Source organism: Oryctolagus cuniculus, chromosome 15 (assembly GCF_964237555.1).
Source record: "Oryctolagus cuniculus chromosome 15, mOryCun1.1, whole genome shotgun sequence".
Classification (NCBI taxonomy): Eukaryota; Metazoa; Chordata; class Mammalia; order Lagomorpha; family Leporidae; genus Oryctolagus; species Oryctolagus cuniculus.
Window position 1 is genome coordinate 46750512 of NC_091446.1, and position 24700 is coordinate 46775211.

General features: G+C 35.4%; 1 protein-coding gene across 1 annotated transcript in view; it reads right to left on the reverse strand.

The window, feature by feature from the left end:
- The window catches only part of LOC100356485 (protocadherin-15), a 1660811-nt gene that overhangs the window by 162705 nt on the left and 1473406 nt on the right, over window positions 1-24700 (reverse strand). Inside the window, 2 exon segments of the mRNA XM_070057681.1 lie at window positions 5880-5992; window positions 8248-8388. Coding sequence (XP_069913782.1) covers window positions 5880-5992; window positions 8248-8388 — 254 coding nt within the window.

Consider the following 24700-nt stretch of genomic DNA (forward strand, 5'->3'; position numbering starts at 1 on the left):
CTTGGAATAAATTTCACCAAAGTCACAAAGATCCTTATGATGAGAATTACAAAACATTAAAGAAATAGAAGACACAAAAAATGGAAAAATCTTCCATGTCCGTGGATTAGAAGAATCAAGATCATCATAATGCCCCACCACCAAAAGCAATTCACAGACACAATGCATTCCTAATCAAAATACCAAAGGCATTCTTCTCAGATCTAGAAAAAAGATGCTAAAGTTCATATGGAAACACAAGAGAACCTGAATAGCTAAAGCAAGCTTATACAACAAAACAGAGTCAGAGGCAACACAATACTAGATCTCAAGACATTCTACATTCTACAGGACAGTTATAATCAAAATCGCCTAGTACTGGCAAAAAAAAAAAAAAAAAATGTGTAGACCAATGGAACAGAATTGAAACTCCAAAAATCAATCTGTGCATCTACAACCAACTTATCTAAGACAAAGAAGCTAAAATCAATCCCTGGAGCAAGGGCAGTCTGTTCAACAAATTGTGCTGGAAAAACTGGATCTATGCAGAAATATGAAGCACGTCCCCTACCTTACACCTTACACAAAAATCCACTAAAAATGAATCAAAGTAAAGAACATTGGGGAAACTCTGCAAAATATTGGCATAGGTAAAGACTTCATGGACAAGACTCCAGAAGCACAGGCAATCAAAGTCAAAATTAACAAATGGGTCTACATCAAGCTGAGAAGTTTGTGCACTGCAAAAGGAACACTTAGAAAAGTAAAGAGGCAACCAATAGAATGGAAGAATATATTTGCAAACTATGCAACTGATAAGGGATTAAAATCCAGTTTCTATAAAGAGCTCAAGAACCTCAACAACAAAGCACACAATCCAGTTAAGGAATGGTCAAATGACTTGAATCCAAATAGCCAACAGAAAGATGAAAAAAACGCTCAGAATCACTAGCCAGCAGGGAAATGCAAATTAAAACCACACCTCAGTTAGAATGGCTTTCATTCAGAAATCAACAAAGTAACAAATGCTGGTGAAGATGTGGGAGAAAAGGTACCTGAATCCACTGTTGGTGGGAACGCAAACTGGTGCATCCACTGTGGAAGACAGTATGGAGATACCTCAGAAATTTCAAACTGACCTACCGTATGACCCAGTTATCACACTCATGGAAATTTACCCAAACATAAAAAAATCAGCATATGAAAGAGTGATCTGTACACCCATGCTTATTGCAGCTCAATTCATAATAGCTAAGATATCGAATCAATCTAGATGTCCATCAACTGAAGACTGGATAAAGAAATAAATGGATATGCACATTATTGAATACTACACAGAATTAAAAAAAATGACTTCCTGTCATTTTAACAAAATAGATACAACTGGAAACCATTATACTTAGTGAAACAAGCCAGTCCCCAAAAGACAAATGCCATGTGTTCTCTCTGATCTGTGGTAACTAATAGAGTACCTAAAAGGTAATCCATAGTAGTGAAAGTGACACTTTGAGATGAGATGTTTTTGAACAGCTCTTAACTGTTGAGGAACATTTTTTTTTTAATTTATAGTATTTTTTTCAACTCTTTACTTAGTGTAGGGTTAACCTTAAGAGCGTAAAGTTAGCTGAAAATAAATCTTTGTAAAAAATAATATGGGAAATAGGAGAGGGAGGGAGGAAGCTTTGTGGGAGTGTACCAGGAAGGAGGGTAGGGTGGGAAGAGTGACTATGTTCTTAAATTTGTATATATGAAATGCATGGTTTGTATTGCTAAAATAAAATTTTTAAAAAAATGCTTAAAATTCTACAATAAATGAATACTTTATCTTAAAACCTCTCTTTAATATATAAACATCTGTGGAAACCTAATATTCCCTAGGGAATTCAAACCTCAGTATTGGAATAGAGAGATTCCTGAGATCTGGAAATCTCATTTCACAATCCTACTTCTTTGGGATTACGCCTTTCCATTTACAACCCATAAGCATGCTTGTCCTCACAGCCTCAAGCAGCAGAAATCTTTTACTATTTGTGTGTGTGTGTGTGTGTGTGTGTGTGTCTTTAATTTGAACACAGGAAATAGAATTTCTTTCCACTAGTACAAATACCAATACAAAGGATCATCCTGATAACTGTGGGTCCATAACATTGTTCAGTATCTCTGGCAATTATGTACATCTGCCTGAGGCCGTATGGGGAATCTGAAAAACTTAAGAGAAGCAAGAGATTTCAGAAATTATTCTATGCCTTGTTTTTTCCTGTTAGGGAAGAATAGAATACATGGCTGGCCTTCACAGCAATCTTAAATGGCATAGTTCACATTGCCAATGTTAATGACTGAACATATGAAAAGAAAACACTACACAAGAATGAAAATTATTCCGCCACAAATAAAGTTATAAAAATGAAAAATGGGAAAACATTGCAACATAAATTACAAAAAAAACTTCAGTGATAAATATATCATGCAATTAATGACTTCACACTACTAAAATGTTAAACAACTTATACTTCTTTAAACAATAGTACCTAATACAATAGACAAACACCTAAATTTCTTGCTTACATAACAGTTGCTAAAGAGTATTCCCATTTAGGTAGCTCTTCTCTAAACTAGGATTCAGGGGTTTAGGCTGCTTTGATCCTGTATATTTATAGTTGTTAATATACAGTTATTGCAGTTGCCCAACTTTCTCCATTTCAGCCACCCATAAAGGAGAAGGGTTAAGCCAAGCTAGAAAATGTTGCAGACCACCAATTTCCGTATTATACTCTCTGGAACTTGGTCATATGGCTCCACCTGGTAAATGAAGCTGGGGAATTTAGTTTGCTTCTATGACCATGAGAAAGAGGAAAGGATTTTGTAGGCATCTAGACACACTGCCATGTATACCCTCCAAATACTCCAAAGAATGGAGAATTAAATGAAGATAAGCATCAGTATGAAGTCTTCTATAGTTTATTTGATGTTATGATTCAAATTTAAGCCTATATCAATATTTTAATTCATTTTTTGCATTTACTAAAGAAGTAGAGTATTCTATACATATTTGTTATGATACTTTATTGTTTTTTGCTAGGCAGACAAAAAGAAAGAGAGCTTTATCGACAGTTCATTCTCAAAAAATCACCAATAGCTGGGGCTGTGCCTGGGCCAGGCTAAAATCATGGTGTGGAACTCATTCTGGGTCTTCTATGTGAGCAGCAGGGAGCTAACTATTCCAGCCTTACTTGCTGTCTCCCAGTTTCTACAGTAACAAGAAGCTAGAACCAGGAACCAGAGCTTCATTCAAACCCAAGCATCCCAATGTGGATAGGGGAATTTTAATGGCTAAGCTAAATTCTGGCAGCCTTATCTTTATTATTCAGGTTTTCTGGGTGTCCCACAGACAATGAAAGGATCCTTTTCAATGCTCAATTAGACTTAATCTGTGATGAAAATGATATTGATTCTTAGATAGAATACTAGCTATGAACAGTAGGAGGCAAAACGGATTACCTTGCCTTTATAAGTAGAGTAACAAAGAACTACAATAACCAAGGGCAATTTTGCAACTGTTAAAAAAGTCTGGAAGGTCAAAATTTTCTCACATGTTCTCCTATGACTGCTGATAATTTCAGCACCAAGTAATTAGCTAGTGTTTTGTTCTCTCTGTTAACAACTTTATTAATAGATTCATTTGTAGTTAGTAGTTTTATGCAGAGATGGTATGAGATGTAAATTATTCATTCAACAAAACATTTGTATTTTTTAAAGGTGGCATTAAACAAGAGCACTTAAAAGACACCCAAATGAGCAATGCCATGACTGAACCTGTGACCTTGGCCTCAATGCCACAATATTTTAACTAAAAGAGATAATGAGCAAAGAGATACTTTGAGAAGTCTGCAGGCGTATTTTTATTAATACAGAAATGAGCTCCAAATGAGCCCAGAGAAACAGTACACCACACACGGAGTTCATTCATGGGAAAAATATTACCGACTCTTCAATTTTTTTTTTTTTTAACTTCTCTTTTGGCATCCAAGAATGAGTACAGTTGGGGTCAGGATTTTTAAGAAAAAAAGGTGGGTATTCAGCTGAGCTGAAACTGTGAGGAGTTTTTGGATCCACCTCAAACAGAGCCTAAATGATCTAGATAAGTTAGTGAGAAACATATCAAGTTAGTTCAGATACAGTTCGATCTTTTTTTTTTTTTTTAATTTTTATTTACTTTGGGAGGACGCTGGGAAAATATCTTCCAATCTTCCAACTGCTGGTTCACTCCTCAAATGACTAAAATGGCTATGTCTGGGCCAGACTACAGCTAGGAGTCTGGAACTCTATTCAGGTCTACCAGGTGGGTGGCAAAGATCCAAGTATTTGAGAAATCACCTGCTGCCTCCCAGGGTGTGCCTTGGCAGGAAACTGGATTGGAAGCTGAGTAGTTGAGACTCATACCAAGTACAGGGGTGCGGGCCATGGGTTTCACAGTTGAATCTGTACCTCCACCACCCCCATGTTGCCATTTGGAAACATCACAGGGCACACATTCAGGGAAATTTTTTAAAAGCAGAATACTTAAGGGCTGATTCTGAGGCCAGAGTGCTACTTAGGACATCTGCCATTCTATGAGTGCTGTGTATCCCACTTCCCATGATGGATTGTTCTCTCCCTTTTTGATTCTATCAGTTAGTATTAGCAGACACTAGTCTTGTTTGTGTGATCCCTTTGACTCTAATTAGTTTTTTGCCCTAATTGTTCCCAATTGATTGATATTTGGAGATGAGGTCTTTGGCAGGTAATTTGGTTTATCAATGTAATGAGGGTGGAGATGTCAACAGGGCATGTGTCATTGCAAGAAGACATGCTGCATACTTGCTTTCCCTCTGCCATGGAAAGATACAGTGGGAAGGCAGCTGTCTGTAAGACAGGAAAAGAGTCTGAAGTTGACCATGCTGGCCTGGTGATCATAGACCTTGGATGGTCAATTCACAGAAGAGTGAGAAAATAAATTTCTGTTGTTTAAGCCACACATTTTTTTATGGTCATCTGAGCTGACTGGGTGACTAAAACCTTATCAGTATCTATATGTACATATATAAATAGTTATGTAAATATATGTACGTATATGTATATTTTTAATATATATAGCTAAATATTTGTACCACAGTGTTAGTCTGTTATCTATTAATAGAATGATTGACCTATATAGCTACATTAATACAAAAATATCTATTAATATCTACATTAAAATATCTATATTATATAGTAATATCTACAAATATTATATTACATACCTAGTGATATCTACAAATATTTACATTAATAGATACAAAATGCAATTGGTGGCTAGAGACAAAAACTGGATGACACAATGGTACTTCCAGAGTTCATGGAAAACATAATTGAAAGATAATTTTATTTAGGAACAAAAAAAATGAAACTAATGCATTGAAGAGGAACCTCAAAAAACTTATGGAAAATATTTAAGAAATGAATGCATGAATTTCAAAATCTTATGTACCAAAACAAATATATTTTTTACTCCATTTTCCAAGAATACCCTCATATACTCTATCGAGCAAGTAAAGAGAAGCTAAGAGTCTCCTTCTTGTCACTGAGATCATTCTTTAGTTAAAATATAAACCCAAAATATAATGTGTATTTTCCAAAGCTTGATAGAATATTAAAAGACCCAATAACAAATCATTAATAAAACTATTTTATAATAAATTATCATTTTAACTGTATTAAATGTTGAATTAAACATGACAGTATATTTGAAACTTAAGCTAGAATTTGGATGCTCAGTTAATTGATAGATTCATATTACATTAATTTTGAGCACTCCCTAAAAGAAAAAAATATATACACACAATAACTACTTGATGTATTGAAAATCAGATGGGATTTAATACCTATATTCCTCTTGTGTGAAGCGTGGGATCTCCCCAGGATGTAAGACAAGAATTTTCACTGTGGCACTGCTGGACATCACAGGCTCACCATCATCAAATGCGACAACCACCAACTTAAAAAGTAATGGAAATTCATGTTAAAAGCATAAGCAAGAAGAAAACAGAAGCATCATTTTTATACATATGTTCTTCATTAGAAAGGGGAACAATACTCATCCCCTCACTGCCTCCCAAGCAGCAGACTTTGTGTTAGCAAAGGCTGCATCCTCATTAATCTTCACAATAATCCAGCCTTGTAGTTCTTGCGATTTTCATTTGTAATGTGTGAAAGTTTAAGGAAGTTACCAATTCTATGGCTTAAAAAACCTTCCAGTAAGAGAGATGTATGATACTACATCACTCCAATTAAAAAGTTTTCTAATTCCACTGGTGCCTACAGTAGAAGCATCTGCTTTACAGCATCAGCACACTTATTTAAAAAGTGTTAAATTCAGTCACATCAATAGCAAAAAGCTAATTAGCTTGCTTATAAAAGAAAATTAATTTTTCCTGTGAATTAATTGTTTGCAAGATTATAAGGGGGAAATACTTGACTCTGGAGGATAAAATTGGAAATGTTATAGTTTAACACACTTTGGCATACATTTTTTAAAAAACAATTAAATTATATAAAACCTATGTAATATGGTATAATAGAAATTTTACATAAAATGAAAACAATAAAATCTTTAGTCTTAAGATGTGATACTTGTATATTATTTTTATGACAATATATTTTATAATTGATCATTTTATTTAACAACCAAAACTACACCAATAATTCCAATGCGTATTTTAAGGCATATTAATGTTTTAAAACTATTTGTTTCTCCAGAATGTACAATATTTTTGAAGCTTCAGGTCCAGAATTTACAATAATTTAACCTAGATCATGAAAGACCATTAGCAAGGATTATTCTGAGAGTCACATTTACCTTTGGGATTATACTAATTTACAAGCAGAATGATTATTTTAAACAGTGATAAAATCAAGTGAGACATGGTGCTCATTGATTATCACAAGGTTAAGTGACAAAGATATTTCCCTAGTGTAGAATAAAGGCTTTATTCACAGTGCAAAAATAACTGAAAATAATTGCAAAAAATGGAAGTGTTCAAACATTTAATGAAATGGATTAGCTAAGATAATACTAATCCTCAATATTTTTGACATGTGCATTTTTAAGACAATTTGGAAAAAAGTGAAAACCCAAATAGATCCCATAGTCTCTTCCACTGACAACTGCAGTGAATCTTCACATACATCACATAGTTGTAGATATTTTATATATTTTGGATACAGAAGATAAACAATGACTGAAAATAATAAGATGCAGTGCTTATTTGGAAAATGGGTACTCTTCTGGAGTATGATTGAGAATCTGCCATAGGATTAATTTTTTCCACAAATTTTCTAGAAGCACAGACTTGATATAGACTTGATTCAGTAGCTTCTGTTTCTGGTACTTAAGGGGGGAAAAATCAGGAAATGGCAGGTGATACTCATACAAGCTGTTTCAGAATACAGAGCTGATAGTAAAAAAAAAAAAAAATCCAGACACAACACCAAGAACAAGTTATTAGATTAAAAGGAAAATGTGTGTCCAGTGCTGTGGTACAGCAGGTTAAAGCCCTGGCCTGAAGCGCCAGCATCCTATATGGGCACCAGTTCAAGACCTGGCTTCTCCACTTCCAATCCAGCTCTCTGCTATGGCCTGGGAAAGCAGTAGAAGATGGCCCAAGTCCTTGGGTCCCTGCACCCACGTGGGAGACTCGGAAGAAGCTCCTGGCTCCTGGATTCGGATCGGCACAGCTCCAGCCATTGCGGCCAATTGGGGAATGAACCAGTGTATGGAAGACCTCTCTCTTTCTCTCTCTTTGTGCCTCACCTCTCTCTTTGTGTAACTCTTTCAAATAAATAAATAAATTTTTTTTTTAAAAAAAGGAAAACATATCATGCACTCATCCTGTAGAGCATCATGGAGTGAATAAAATAATATCAATATTATTTATTGCCATGGGAAATGTTACTGAGTTTAAAAATCAGCGTTAATTGATTAAATTGTTTTAAAACATTAGTTTTATACTTAATACTTGTAAGGCATGTTATCATAGAGGTAAAAATAGTAAATTCTAGTTATCACCAATATGTTATATCATTTTATCTTTTAGTTTAATGTCGCTTCACCAAAGAAAACCATTTTAATATTAAAAAAGCCAAAAAGGCAAAAAAAAAAGTAAAAGGAAACACTATTACCTGTTATGTCAAACTCTATAAATATTGAAACATCAAATCAAATATACAACATAAAGTAAATGGCACACTGACCTTAAAAATTGTGGTTGGTTCCTCGTTAAGATTGACTCGAGTTATTACTCTTCCAGAATTTTCTTCCACATCAAAAATACTAGCTGGGTAAGGGAACTGGACGTCATCTACTCTATACCTCACTCGACTTGCAGGTAACCCCTAAAAATAAATTAATTTACTGTCACAAAATGAAAACAAAATGTAGTGATAATGTAACAAGGATTTTTTAAATGAATGGCTTTTTAGAAGCAAAGAAGCATATTTCAAGATTTCACAATTTCAGGGTTGAAATGTAGCAGTATATTTCTTCAGTATAACTCAATCTGAACCAATGAAGTGACTACAGGTTATTTTTAAATGATTTATGAGAGCGAAAAATTTAACAGTTGCCTTGGGTGACTTCTCTTTTACTTTAATTATATGAATTGCAGCTGCTTCCCCAAACACCCAGTGTCTCCTTAATATTTTATCTTCTGAAACAGTCATAAGATTTTTTTCTTTTAATATCACACTTATTTGAAATATGTGACATACAGAAAATGATAGTGTGGGTGATTATGACAAAATCTAGGAACGAGTATGGAAGAGAAGGAAATGAAAATTATTTACCCTCTATTGTGTGGCAATTATCACACTAAATCACTTACATTACTCATCACAACAACTCTTTAGAATAGAGATGATAATAATAGTAAAATAATGACAGCTAACACTTGTTGACTGTTGGGTTTTGCAAGAATCATACTAAATATGTACATGTGTACTCTTTCACCTTTTGTATTTCCAATGAACTTGAAGAGATGGAGAATAAACCAAAAAAAAAACATTTATTTTAAAAGAGAAAAAGTAATATTGAATGATTTTTAAAGTATCAATGTGAATATAATGAAGCTTCTCCATATGTTGTTGGAGCTTCTCACTTATATCAGGTCATTTACTTATATTTAAAACTCATTTGTATGAGGAGAGAGAAAAAGAGGCAGAACACTCCATTCCCATCTTCTCACTCATTATGCAAATGCCTTCAATAGCCTCTAATTGAGACTGCAGCCCAATTACCTGAGCCCTGACCACTGCCTTCCAGGGTCTGTCTGCATTAGCACCAAGTTGGAGTCACGTTAGAGCCAGATAGTAAAGTTAGTTCCTATGGGATACAAATGTTCTCACTGGCATCTTATCTACCAGGACCCCCCCTCCCCATACACACTGAGGTTTAAGTTGGTTAAATTTTGAATTCTACAGGGTGACAATGAGGTAAGTCACATAATCTTTTCAGTGCTTAGGGCTTTTAAGTTTCTTGATGCCTAGAAGTCAAGCAAACAACTCAGACACAGAACTAGAATGCAGTAGATGCTCATTACAGACACAGATATTATACCACTAAATCCTTTACAGAAAATACTAATATAAAAACAGCTTTTGATTTTGTATTATTTTGATATAGAAACAACAAGAATATTATTCCATGGGCCAGCAATTGTCATACTTAGTGATACTTGGATGCTATGATGGCTAGGAGAACATTGTTATTTGCACTAATCTTCTTTAGGACAGTCCTTGAACAGAATTTTTTGTTCATGTTGGCTCCTGAATCACAGTTGGGCTACAGGATAAATATGCTAGTCTCTATGGCTGGTATAATTTCCTGATTAATATCTGTAAGTGCAATTCTTTCAGACATTACACAAAACCCCATCTACCAGAGTATATTCTTTATTTAACTTTTTTCCACTCTTCTACCTTGCTGGCTGCTGTATCTCAGACCGTTTGCTTTCTCCCAGTCATCTTGGCTATCAAATGTAAGAGTTTGCCATGGCTCTTTCATAGGTATCTCTAGCATGTTTACTGTAGGCTTCTAGAGCATCTTCCCATCCCATACTTTTAAATACTTTGAATTTGTTCATAACTCCCCAAATTTTCATTTATGGCAAAACTTCTAGACCCTTAAAGTCCAAATTTGTTCATACAACTGTCAACTAGACATACTATTTTAACTAGCCATATTTAAAGCCAAAGTCCTAATTTCCTTTTCCAAATTTTTACCTCCTCTATTAGAGAGAAATGCCCCCATCTTCTACCAAAGTGAATTTGAAATCAAACCCTAAGGATGATAGCATGGATCCTCTCTTTTTGTCTAGAGTCATGTAACCAAATCATCACCATATCTTGTTGATACCTCAATGAATGCATCTCTGTCAGACAGTTATGTCTAGCAGTGGACTTTTAATTGACTCTCTGTATCCCTTTTGTTGGAGTTATTGTTTAAAATATAAACCACTATGTAAACTTTGGCTAAAAGCCTCCAGGGATTTCATTCACACACAAAAATAGTCAAGCTCCTTATTATGGGCTGTGATATCCTAAAAATAGCTGATTTTTGCTTACCTATCTAACTTCATCCCCTTATTTATTCTTTCTTCACACATTGTCTTTCTTTGTGCTCCACTGTCTTTGCTTTATGCCTGATACACTCGTCTCCAAGATTTTTAGGTAATAAATGTATCCTCCTTTTCCCCAGGCTCTATAACAATCCCTTGTAAATTATTTTTCTTCAGTAATCCTACCTGAAAGCATAAGGTATGTGTTATACGTTTATTTGTTTTCTATTTGTCTCCTCCAAAAGAATACAAGCTTCACAAAACGACTCTATCACAACACCATGAATGGAACCTGGCCCTTAGAGGTATTACTCAGTGTTTGACTGGATGCATGAATAAGTGAATGAATTATCATGTGTCATGTATTCCCAGACATTAAGATTTGTATTTAAAGTCTTCACTAGGGCCAGTGCTTTGGTGTAGCGGGTAAAGCTGCTGCTTGTATGGGTGCCAGTTCCTGTCCCAGCTGCTCCACTTCCAATCCAGCTCTCTGCTATGGCCTAGGAAAGCAGTAGAAGATAGACAAGTCCTTGGGCACCTGTACCCAGGTGGGAGACTGGAAAAAGCTCCTGGCTCCTAGCTTTGGATCAACATAGCTCTGGCCATTGGGGCCATCTGGGGAGTGAACCAGTGGATGGAAAACCTCTCTCTCTCTCTCTCTCTCTGCAACACTGCCTTTCAAATAAATAAATCAATCTATTAAAAAGTCTTCATGTATTTCAAGATTTTGGAAATACAGAGCACTGGAAAAATCCCAAGAAATTATGGAACTGTCAGTTGTGAGATAATATGCTAATATGAACTACTAATTTCACCTAGTGGTTTTCAGTTCAACTACTGAAAAAGTGTAAAAGAGAGACACATAGCACATTTATTCGAGAAACTTTGCACCATTTGTAAATAACCAGGTCTATTAATAATGGTATACATTGACAATTTTGCTTGTACTTTAATAATAGTGAAAATAAGCATTGTTAGCTATCAATTTAAGTGTTTTTCTACATATCAAATTATACTTAGGAAAAATCTAGCAGCTGGTGTGAATAGCATCCACATTTTTACAGAATCTGAAATCAAAATTTTAAGAATTAACTCATTTCCTGAAATTTCTTTAGCTAGAAAACATCAATGTTATTAAGTCAAACTTGCCTCATTCTAAAACACAGGTTCTTAAATATTAAAAAAATGTTTTTGACAACAAATCTTTAAGGCAACAAATAGAGTTTTAACAGGGGAACAGCATGACAATGTAATTACACAAAATTACTTAGGCGAGATGCATTAGAAATTGATGTCCCAGTAAATTTTGCACTGCCCAGGAAGTGTGCGGCACATACTCCAGGTCACTTTTTAGATGAAGAGGCAAAGAATAAAAGACCAAAATTACAGCACAAGCTATTTCATGAACAAATTTTCAGGTTTTTTTTTTTTTTTCCATAGCTTTTGCTAACCTCAGTACCCATTCAGTCTATAGTGCAGGAACTACAATTGCTTGTTACAACCATAAACTGCTGTTGATGAACTTAAAATATGATAATACACTTAGCATGCATTCTTCAGGTAAAGGTTTCATGTCTAAGGGCTTATCGAGAGCAAACCTCACTCTGTTTTGAGTGGTGAGGCAGCACAACTGCATAGCTGTATATTCCCTTTAGGGCAAGATGACTCCACAGTGGTAAAGACAAGAGTTGTACCCATGAGCCTTGCTTTAGCAGGATAGCTACTTGTAACATTTTTGCACACCTGAGGCATTCTTTTCCAATATATTATCTTACTCTCATATCCTTTTAACTTATTGATTGGTTTAGAAATGCATACATACTCTAGCTTCATATGAATACAACTATTTTAAATCATAATCAAGAAAAATACTTTAGACATCCCATTAATTTTACTGTTTTTTAAAATATTTACTTATAAGCCAGAGTTAGAGAGAGAGAGAGGGACACACACACACAGACAAAAAGAAAGAGAGGGAGAGAGAATGGCCACAGATCCCCAGAGGGCCATAATAGCCAGTGCCAGTGCAAGGACAGGTCAAAGCCAGGAGCTTTATCTGGGTCTCCCACATGAGTACAGGGGCTATCTTGCACTGCTTTCCTAGATCACTGGCAGAGAGCTGAATTAGAAGTGGAGAAGCCAGGACTTGAACTGGCATCCATATATGATGTTGTTGGGTGTCAGCTTTAGCTGCTACACCACAACCCAGCCCCTAATTTTACTATGTTAATACCAGAATCTGCTCTATTCTTTACTTCAATTGTCTTAATTATAATATCTCTTGCTAGGCATATATATTTTTATAACATGAGCTAAAATATTTGTAGCTATTTCAGACGATAGCAAATTTCAAAAGATACTATGTGATAGACTTTGATTCAACATAATTTACAGCAAGTTAGCAAGAAATCCCATAATACATACAAAATAGCACAATAGAAGTGAGGCTATTTAAACAATCTGGAGATTTTACTCTACTTGCCTATCTACCATGAAAAGAGATCATTAACCCTAAACATTGTAGAAAGAATTTACAAAGACATAAACACTAATAAATTAGGAATGTGGGGGAAATTTGTGTGAATTCTTCCCTCTTTTAAAAAGGCAGTGGAATCTAAAATGGAGCTCCCTTTTATTCTGAAGTTTAGAGTCCTCTGAAGGGTCAATACAATGAATTCTACCTTTAGATTTTCATGGAAAGTGAGGACATGCAAGAAGCGTGACACCATAGCTCTTCGGAAGCCTCCTGATTGCCCCTGACAGCTGTTTCTACAAATTGAGCCAAGCGCAGCTACCGCAGCAAGTGTTTCTTCAGATAATCACGTTTTTAAGACTGATGAAGCGCTGGTACAGCAATCCTTTTAAATGTCAACTTCCATTCACCAAAACATTCTTTGATTTTTTTTTTCCTGGAATTTTCAAATAAGTGACACACTCTCCTTGAGAAGGATATCCAAGTACTTTCTGAATAGAATGTTTAAAATAGAGCCATGATATTAGTAGAAACTAAATCATTCAAGGAGTGATGAAAATTTTCAAAACCTGGATAAGACAGTAGAAGTTAACAATCTAGAACAAATCCCTAAGGACATTTTGTGTGTCATTAGATAAATATACTTATCTAACTTTAGTTTCAAAGGTAGTATCATAGAACTAAATAGTAACACATTTATGTCATATATGCTATAACTTAGGAGATGTTTTTAAATTGAAAATAATCTTTTATTTAATTTATTTGACAGGTAGAGTTATAGACAGTGAGAGAGAGAGACGGAGAGAAAGGTCTTGCTTCCGGTGGTTCACCCCCAAATGGCCACTATGGCCGGAACTGCGCCAATCCAAAGCCAGGAGCCAGGTGCTTCTTCCTGGTCTCCCATGTGGGTGCAGGGGCCCAAGGACTCGGGCCATCCTCCACTGCACTCCTGGGCCACAGCAGAGAGCTGGACTGGAAGAGGAGCAACCAGGACTAGAACCCGGTGCCTATATGGGATGCCGGATTTGCAGGCGAAGAATTAACCAAGTGAGCCGTGGCGCCGGTCCCAAATTGAAAATAATCTTAATTGAAAATTCCATAAAAATCTTTCATCACTTATTATTTATCAACTTGTTTGTATGTTTTAGAGTATCAGGAATAACTTATGAAGGATTTATTATATGTTTAGATACATTTATTCACTTATTCCTCAGTTCATTTAACACATGTCCTAACACATTTCCAGCTGAGTTCAGGGAATACAAAAATGAAAAAAAACTTATAGCCAAGTGGAGGAGACAAGAGTTCATCTCATATTCCTTCCTTCCTTATGTTCCTTAATAATTCACTCACCTAGACCTTATAAAACACTCAATCGTCTCTACCTTGGGGGTCGTCCCATTTGTTTTTCTCCGCAACACAGATGTGCTCTATTTTGCTGGTATAAACACATATAAATCACTCTGATCAATCTCTACTTTGTTTTCCGTATAGTATACATCCTTATATCCATGTTTGCTACATATTTATTTGTTTATGGTTTGCGATCGATTTCCATTTCTCACCTGTGAGCTCCATTTGAGCAGAATGGTTATTACTGTCTTTTATAGATTGTCATTAAGAGGTCAATAATTTGCTATGTGTGTGATGATATATAATGTCATCAATGATTATGTATTTGTGTGTCCTGAGCTTCCTGGATGCACAGCTTAAGGCTTATCATTTACAGCTGTGATGGGAATGGCTATGCATGCAATGTGCCATGGAGTTGTAAATGTGTATAACCCGTGTTCCCCTTTGTGGTAGCATTATGCATTTATTTTGAGAACATAAAGGAAGGAAAGATCCACTCAGTGGTTTGTATTTGCAAAGGTTGCTTCACAAAAGAGATAATAGAACTTGTAAAAATATAGCACCAAACACGTATAAGACAGGAGAACAAATATACTTTGAAAAATATTTCCTACTAAAAGAGATATTTAAAAAGTTTATGGAAAGTATAAATTATGAAAACTTATTTATAAATTTGATTTTTTGCAACAAAATAAAATTTGTTGTAAATCCATTGGTCATAAGCTTTTTGAAATCCCCTCAATACCACTCATCAGTAAGGACACTCTTTGTTTTCTCTTCTAGACTGGATATAAAGCACTTTCTCTTTCCTACTTCCCAGCCTCTGTCCTTCTGTTACTTCCTTAATTATTTGTAATGCATTCCATCATTAGAATAATCCTTTAAAATGGATGGCACAATCAATTTGATGCTTGCCTAATAAATGAATCATCTGATGATGTATACTCTAAGAGGATATAGTTCACATTTTCTTATACACATTTAACTCCATAGCATGTTAAGTGTTAATTATGTTAGGAGCTGGTGCTGTGGGGCAGTAGGTTAATCTTCTGCCTGTAGCGCTGGCACCCATACTTGGGGGGTGAACCAGTGGAAGAAAGACCTCTCTCTTTGTCTCTCCATCTCTCTGTCTGTAGCTCTACCACCAAAAAAATAAATAAAATATTTTTAAAAAGTCTTAATTATGCAGTAAGTTAATTCAGTGTCAAATAAGACTGGAATTTCTGAGTAGTGTTTCTGGTCACTGCAAGAATGATACCTACTTAGAGGTGGTCCACAGAACCTCTACAAACTGAATTCCCTGAGAATATTGGTAAGTGTTGCCAAGTTTTCAATTTTCAACCTAACAATATCTGTTCATAAATTCTAATTCATAGCTATTTAAATTCATCTCTCAAGATGGCAGGCAGTGATAAGACAGAAATGCTTCTATCGTCAAGGGCCTGACACTTACTTGAAAGAGAAAGCTGTAGTGCTATTAAATGAAGGTGCTGGGATCAGAGCACATGTTTAGGATTCAGTCAAGCAGACATCATTCCTTACTGAGAAGACCCTAATAAATCACAAAATGTACTTCAATTTATACAGATTATATTGATTGCAACCTATGGAGCTGGATTTATTCTATCATTGAGCATTATAATGGCAAGGTAAAGTGAAAATTATAAACTGAGATTTAAAACATTTTATCTTAAACTCAAGGAGACAAATGTAAAACACATCAGCATGAAATGACATAAAGTAAAAGATATTCAGAGAATAAATTTACAGAACATTAAGTAAAGAAATAGAAGAAGACACAAAAAATGAAAAAAATCATGTACATGGATTGGAAAAATCAATATCATCAAAATGTCCAGACCAAAAACTATTTACAGATTCAATGCAACCCCAATCAGAACACCAACGACATTTTTCTCAGATATAAAAAATGATGCTAAAATTCATATGGAAACACAAGAGACTCTGAATAGTAAAAAGAATCTTATATAACTTAAAAGAAAACCAGAGGCATCACAATATCAGGTTTCAAGACATACTACAGGGAAGTTATAATCAAAACAGCCTGGTACTGCAGCAAAAACAGATGTGCAGACCAATGGCACAGAATAGAAATGCCAGAAATCAACCCACACATCTACAACCAATTTATCTTTGACAAAGGAGCTAAAATCAATCCCTGGAGCAAGGACAGTCTCTTCAACAAATGATGCTGGGAAAATTGGATCTCTGCAGGCAGAAGTATGAAGCATGACCCCTACCTTACACCTTATATAAAAATCCACTCAAAATGGATTGAAGACCTAAATTTATGACCAGATACCATTAAATTATTAGAGAACATTGGGGATTGAGGAAACTGCAAGAGTTTCGCATAGGTAAAGACTTCATTGAAAAGACTCCAGAAGCACAATCAAAGCCAAAATTCACAAATGGGATTATATCAAGCTGAGAAGCCTCTGCTCTTCAATGGGACGCTTAGCAAATTGAAAAGACAAGCATTGAATGGGAGAACATATTTGCAAACTATGCAACCGACAAATGCTTAATATCCAGAATCTATAAAGAACTCAAGAAACTCGAGAACAACAAAACAAACCATCAGGTTATGAAATGGACAAAGGATTTGAAGAGGCATTTTTAAGAGAGGAAATTCAAGTGGCCAACAGACAAATGAAAAAATGTTCAGGATCACCAGCCATCAGGGAAATGCAAATCAAAACCACAATGAGGTTTCACTTCACCCCATTTAGAATGGCTCTCATATCGAAATCAACAAACAACAAATGCTGGCATGGATGTGGGGGAAAAGGTACCCTAATCCATTGTTGGTGGAAATGTAAAATGGTGTAGCCAACTGTATGGAGAATTCAGGAATCTGAACATACACCTACCATATGAGCCAGCTATCCCACTCCTGGGAATTTACCGAAATGAAAAGAAATTGTGTCAATTGTTAAATCAACAACACGAGTCACTGTGCATGTGCGCTCCATGTAGAACATCTGTCCTTAATGACTTGAACTATGAGAATAAACGGTAAAACTAGTCTTTAAAGAGTAATTTATACTTTGTGTGTCTGTTTGGGTGCAAACTGTTGAAATCTTTGCTTAGTATAGAGTTGATCTCCTGTATATAAAGATAATTGAAAACGAATCTTAATGAAGAATGGGATGGGAGAGGGAGTAGGAGGTGGGATGGTTTGGGGGAGGGAGGGTGGGTATGGGGGGAAGAACCGCTATAATCCAAAAGTTGTACCTATGAAATATATATTAAATAAAAGTTTTCTATAAAAAACACTATCCACAAAAAATAATAAGCAAATGTCTAAAATAGCAATTAATAAAAAGAAAGCGTGATCTGTACCCCCATGTTTACAGCAGCTCAATTCACTATAGCTAAGATGTGGAATCAACCCAGATGTCCATCTGAGGACTGGATATAGAAATTATTTTATATATACACAATGGAATACCATACCATGGTTAAAAAAAAAAAGTGAAATCCTGTTTATAACAAAATGGATACAACTGGAAACCATTAAACATATTGAAATAAGCCAATCCCAAAAAGACAAACACCATCTATTCTCCCTGATCTGTAGTAATATAATATCTAAAAGGTAATCTGTAAGAGTGAAATTGAAACTTTGAGATGCAATGATCTTTAACAGCTCTTGTTTTGACTGTTGAGAAACTGTGTTTTTTTTTTTTTTTCCTTCATACTATTTGTTAAACTCTTTACTTAGTTAGGGTTAATCCTACAAAAGTTAATCCTATAAAGTTAACTGAAAATAGATCCTTGTAAAAAGTAAAAATAAGAATGAGAATAGTAGAGGGAGGAGGAAGAAGGTGGGAGCACGGGTGGGAGGGAGGGTAGAGTAGAAAGTATCACTATGTTCCTGAATCTGTATATATAAAATATGTGAAATTTATATACCTTAAATAAAATTTTAAAAATAAGACAAAAAAGATATTTATGAGGGCACTTCAAAATGTTTGCAGAAAATGGAACCAGAAGATAAAGTTTATTTTGGTGTAAATAAATTTTGAGATCCATGCATATGAAGGATAATTGCCAAGTTGATATGTATAATGTGGAAGAACTACACAGATTTCAAAATTTACTCACATTAAAAATTTTATTTTAAATTCCATTTTCTGCAAAATTTTAGCATTTAACACAAAGTCTAACTAATTTTTCTAAGAATTTTATTAACACATTTACTTTTTTAATTTGTTGAATTTTAAAGGCCTTGTTAGAATGGTATTTTCATGGGATTTTCATTCTCTAATGTTACAATGCCATAGGTGAAATTAAAATGACTTCATGAGTCTAGGCATTGGTCTCAGGAGAGACCAACTGGTACAATAAGTACTGTGCCAAACCAGGAGCAAAGCCAAACTTGTTTATCAACACCCTGCAAGCAAAGATGTGAATCACTAAGATATATATGCCTCACATCAGCCAACTGTTTTCATGCTTCTTTATATCTATGCAAACAATCCAGTGAAATAGTCTTAACAAGTTAATTGATTATATTAATTGCATATATGTATTATCAATGAATACAGAATTAATTCAAATAAATTAATAAATCATTTATGGAATTGAGGTTTAAAGAAGTTAAGGAACTGCTATACAGAATCATTTTTCCTGGTTAAGTACAAATACTAATATTAGTGACATTAGTCAATAATTTTGATAGACTCTAGGAGTGTTTGTTAACTGTAATGTTCCCCAGAAAGGACATGATCCATGGCATCTATTGAAAAAATAATCAATTACGAACATTTGCTTGATAACATAATAGGCTTATTTCTAAATATGATTTGGAGTACTGTATATAGAAAGATGATGAAGAGAAAGATCTGCCATCTGCTGGTTCACTCCCTAAGACAGCCACAATGGCCAAAGCCAGGCCAAAATCAGGAGCTAAGAGCTGCATTCTGATCTCCCACCTTGGTGGCAGGGGCCCAGACACTTGGGCCATCATCTGTTGCTCTTCCTAGGAGCATTAGCAAGGAGCTGAATCAGATGCTAGTGCTGCGGGCAGCAGTTTTACCAACTAGATCACAATGCCGCCCCCAACCACATATTTTAATTGCTTCCTCTCCTCACCTCCCCCTCTTCTAACACCGAGAATAACTAACATAATTTGATTACATAAAGAGTCAACACTCTTAAAAGTAAGCTTCTTGATAACCCAAGTCCTTGGGTCCCGGCACCCACGTGGGAGACCTGGAAAAGGCTCCTGGCTCCAGATTGGCGCAGCTCTGGCCATTGAGGCCCATTGGGGAGTGAACCACTGTATGGAACACCTCTCTCTCTCTCTCTCTCTCTCTCTCTCTCTCTGTGTGTGTGTGTGTGTGTGTGTGTGTGACTCTGACTTGCAAATAAATAAATAAATAAATCTTTAAAATAAAAGGAGGTAAGCTTCTTATGCCAGTTATCACTTGGTGTGGTTTGTGTATAAAGTTCAGTTTCTCTAGATATGTATGAGCCCAGCAGTGAAAGGGGCAGGCGAAGTGGCCTAGAATGTTAAGTTGCTGCTCAGGTTACCCACATCCCAGACCAACTACTCTGGGTCCCAAATACTCTGCTCTAGAGCCAGATCAAGGTCCCTGCCAATATGTTCAGAGAGCAACAGATGATGGCTCAAGTACTAGAGTTCCTGTGACCCACGTGAGAGACCCCAGTGGAGCCCCCCACCCCTGGCTTCAGCTTGGCAAAGCCCCAGGTGTCGTGATCACTTGGGGAGTAAACTAGCAGAGGGAAGATATTGATCTCTCTCTCCCCCTCTCCCAATTGTCATCCCTCACTTTGCCTTTTAAATAAATAAAAAAAGTCTTTAAGAAAACATAGGTATAAAGATCCCAAGAAATATTTGCTTTAAATTACTTACTACTAAGTTTCTCGGGAATTGTGTTTTTCAAAGGTAAGCATAATTCAACCCTGAAAGACATCAAATAACAAATTCAAATTTGTTGACGTTTTTTCATTCGGATATGTTTGCTGGGTTTGTAATGAAAAGTGCATGCATTCAAACTTCCCTTACACAAAACAAACCGTATAACCAAAAGAAAATAGGGATGTATCTGCATAAGTATTCCAATCCCTGGATCTCATTTTTCTTAGGATAAAATAAGAAATCTTCACAGTGTTTTCAGGTGAAAACAAAGAATTCCCAGGATGGGACTCAAGTTTACATCTCAAGCACCAAGAACATTCTCTACTGTTATTTGTTTCATTGAAAAAGTGTACATACATCATCCATCAACCGTAATACTGGGTGCATAACTAAAGGAAATGAAAACAATATGCCAAATGCAGCTGCATCCCCATGCTTATTCCCTTTGGCTGTTCAAACTGCTTCTTCTGTCTCCTCCTTATGGGCTTCATTGTTCTATCAGGCCACTTTGCCTTGTGAGAAACTTCAGATCTTAGCTCAGCATCCTCCCAACCAGAACCTTGTTGACCTGATAGATAAAACCAGGCTCCCTCTTACCTGGTTTTCAGCACTGCAAACATTTCTTCCAAAGTGATTCTTACAGGTTGGCATTTCTATTTATTTGAATGAATTTTTTTCTATTTTTTTTTAAATCTAACATTTGAAATTAAGAGACTAGGAAATACGATACTTTTAATCCTCATTTCTTAAATTATTGTTGCACAACAAATACATCTTAAATAATATTGGATGCTATGCATGTAATAAATATTGACATTTTTATTTTGTTTGGATCTCAGGAACAGAGGTTTAAGATAAAAATTAATCCATAGTATATGGGACATTAGAATCAATGGTTCTACAAGGCTTATGAAATTCCTCACATTTTTACATCCTGGTATTCTCATACCTCTCTCCTGTATCCCTTTTATACCAAAGGGAATCATTATCACGAATTTGTTAGGGTACATTGTGTTACTCTTCAGCAAATCTCTACGCTCCTTCCCACCACATCTTGTCCCATTAATTTGAAGCTAGGCCAAATAACTTGTTTTGCTCAATGGAATGGGACGCACTGGGACACAGGAAAAGTCTACACATGATCAGGTGGTAGAGTATGTTTTCTTATGACTCTGTACTTTGTCAGGTGAAAAGCAGTCCTGGTTAGTAGTCTGGGGTTCCTGAAGGGAGAGACTTGTGGAATAAATATAAATCCAATCTCTAGTCCTAAACCAAGGGCAGGCAACTCACAGTGTTCTCACAGATCCATTAACAAAAATAACAAGCTCCATTATCATGAGCCAGTAACAATTTGGTGTAGTTTACTAAGTGGTATTTTAGTAGGCAAGCAAGATCGATGCTGTTAGGTGCATTTCCAACAAAGCAACATGGATGAGATCACTTTCTTAGTCTCTTCATTTTCACTGAGTGCCAGGTTCATGCACTGCGTTCTTGTTGCTGTGTGTTTATGAAACACTCCTAGGCTAGAAGTTGACAGGATAATTCACACTAGTCATAGCTGTATGGAAAGCCCTTTAATGAGTTAGTGTCCACTATACAGATAATGGCCATAATATTTGGCATAATATTTGGGATTCTTTGTGGCAAAATCAGCTTGGTAATGGCAAGGCATTGGAGGGGAAAGGTTCTGTATTATAACAATTGGCGGAGGAGTCAGGTTTGAAACCAAAGTAGTTGCATTGAATAGCTACAGCGATTCCAACAATTCTCTTTTCAAATAGGAGCCCAAATACAGAAACTCAGCTCTACTATATTTCAAACACACTAAAGAAGCAGAAGAGATATGTAGAGAAAAAATGTCTTTGGACTGATTCAGCAGCCCATGTACCTCCTCATGCCCCTGTACCTAACACTCCCCAAACCTACATGCAGGTTAGTAGGTCACTGGCTTTTATAAACTTTAACAAATGGAAACAAAAAAGGACAAAGATAAAGTAAAGGATCTCAATAGAAGCATATCTCAGAGACATGATAAATGAAAAAAGAATAAACATAGAAACAATGATAGTTAATATTTTGTGAGAATCTGTTACGTGGCAAGCATCTACTGCTTCACAAAAATAAAATCATTTAATCCTCTCAACAACTTTAAAAAGTGAACATAATTTGTATGTGTGTGTACATGTATATGTGTGTTTATGTTGTATATGGTAAGAACATTTAACATGTGAGCTACCCTCTGAACATAATTCTAAGTGTATACTCTATTACAATTAATTATTAGCATAGTACTGTATAATAGATTTCTTGAGTAATAGTACAATTCCCAAATAACCTCATTAAAAATTGACACAGTTTGAATGGACATTTCCTCAAGAAAAACATATGTTCAACAAGTATATGAAAACATATTACTCATTAGTAATAACAAAGAAATGAAAAAGAAAAATCACGTTGAAGTATCACTTCACACCCATCATGATGGTTATTATCAAGTAAACAGGAGAAACAAGAGCTAGTGAGGATGTAAAGAATGTGATACTATACCTGCACGCTACTGGTAGGAGTACGAAATAGCACTGCCACGATAGGAAATTATACAGAGTTTCATCTCAACACATTGAAAATAGAACCTCTATACAATCCAGCAATGCTACTTTTAAGGATATATTCATAAGGTATGGAATCAGGACCTTGAAGAGATAGCTGTTTGCACATTGCAGCATTATTCACAATGTGCACAATGGGAAAAGCAATCTACAAGTTCATTGATGAGTAAAGCAAGTGTATCATAAATGTACAATGGAATACTACTCAGCCTCAAAAACAATGAAACGTGCCATCTGAACAACATACAGTAATCCTCAAAAGATCAAGCTAAGGGAAATACTCCAGTTGTCAAAACTACAGATGAACACACAAAAAATTACAGAACTATATCTCTGATGTAAAATTTCTCAACATAATATAAACAAATCAAATCCAACAGAATAGAAGTTTTGATCCAAGACTTTAATAGCCTGTCATCTTTTTTATGCTTAAGCAAAAGAAAGTTTCACATATGCAGCTAGGAAAATTCAAATGCTAATAATAATGAGATATCACCTCACCCCTATTAGAATGGCTACCATCAAAGTATCAGAGACTGATTAGAATGTGAAGGAATGGAAATTATTATAGACTATTGATAGAAATGTAAATTAGTACATCCACTAGGGAAAACATAAATAGACTATAAATAGAGCTGCCATTTGATCCAGCAATCTCATTAGTATGCATACATTCAAAAGAAATGAAATCATTTATCAAAAAAAACCCCTGCTCCACCATGTTCATTGCAGCATTAGTTGTAATAGCCAAGATATGGAATAAATCCAGGCATCCATCATCAGATGAGTACATAAATAAAATGTGGTAAACATTCATACAATTATTATTATTCACTCAAAACAAATTAAACCTTGTTATTTGAAAACTTGAATGGAGCTGGAGAATATCATGTTAAGTGAAATAAGTCAGACACAGAAGGAAAAATACTACATGTTCTTTTTCATATCTGGAATGTAAAAAACTCAATTAACAGATTGATTACTAGAGGCTTAGATGGATGGAGGAATAAAGGGAGTTTGGATAACAAGTATCAAACAGAGTTAGATCAAATGAATAATTTCTTAGTGTTATTCAACATAGTAGAGTGACTATATTCCATAACAAACTATATATACATATATATATGTAAAACAGCATTTATTTTTATTTATTTATTGGTTAGGCAGAGTTACAGAGATGGAGAAAGGGAGATACCTCTTCCATTTGCTTGTTCACTCTCCAAATGGCCACAACAGTCAGGGATGGGTCAGGCTAAAGCAAGGAGCTTTATCTGGGTTTCTCATGTGGGTGGCAAGCACCTAAGCCATAATCTGCAACTTTCCCAGGTACATTAGCAGAAAGATGGGTCAGAGAACATCCCGCACTTCAATAAGCACTATGATATGGGACGCTAGCTTTGCAAGTGGTGGCTTACTCCACCACACCATAACATTGGTCCCAAACTATTATCTATTTTATGAGCAAACAGACAAAAGCAGTTCCAAGTTTCTAACCATAAAGTAATATAAAGAAGGGGAGATGTTGAATACCCTGATTTGATCAGTGCACACTGTATACATGTATTGAAATGTCACACTGTAGCCCATAAGTACATATAATCATTATTAATTAAAAAAAAAAAACAAAATAAAATGGAGAAAAGATCATAAAGTATACGATTGCAGAAAGAAAAGATGTGACGCCAAGATGATGGCGTGGTAGGTTAAGCTGCTGCTTGTGATGTTGGCATCCCAGATCACAGTGCCA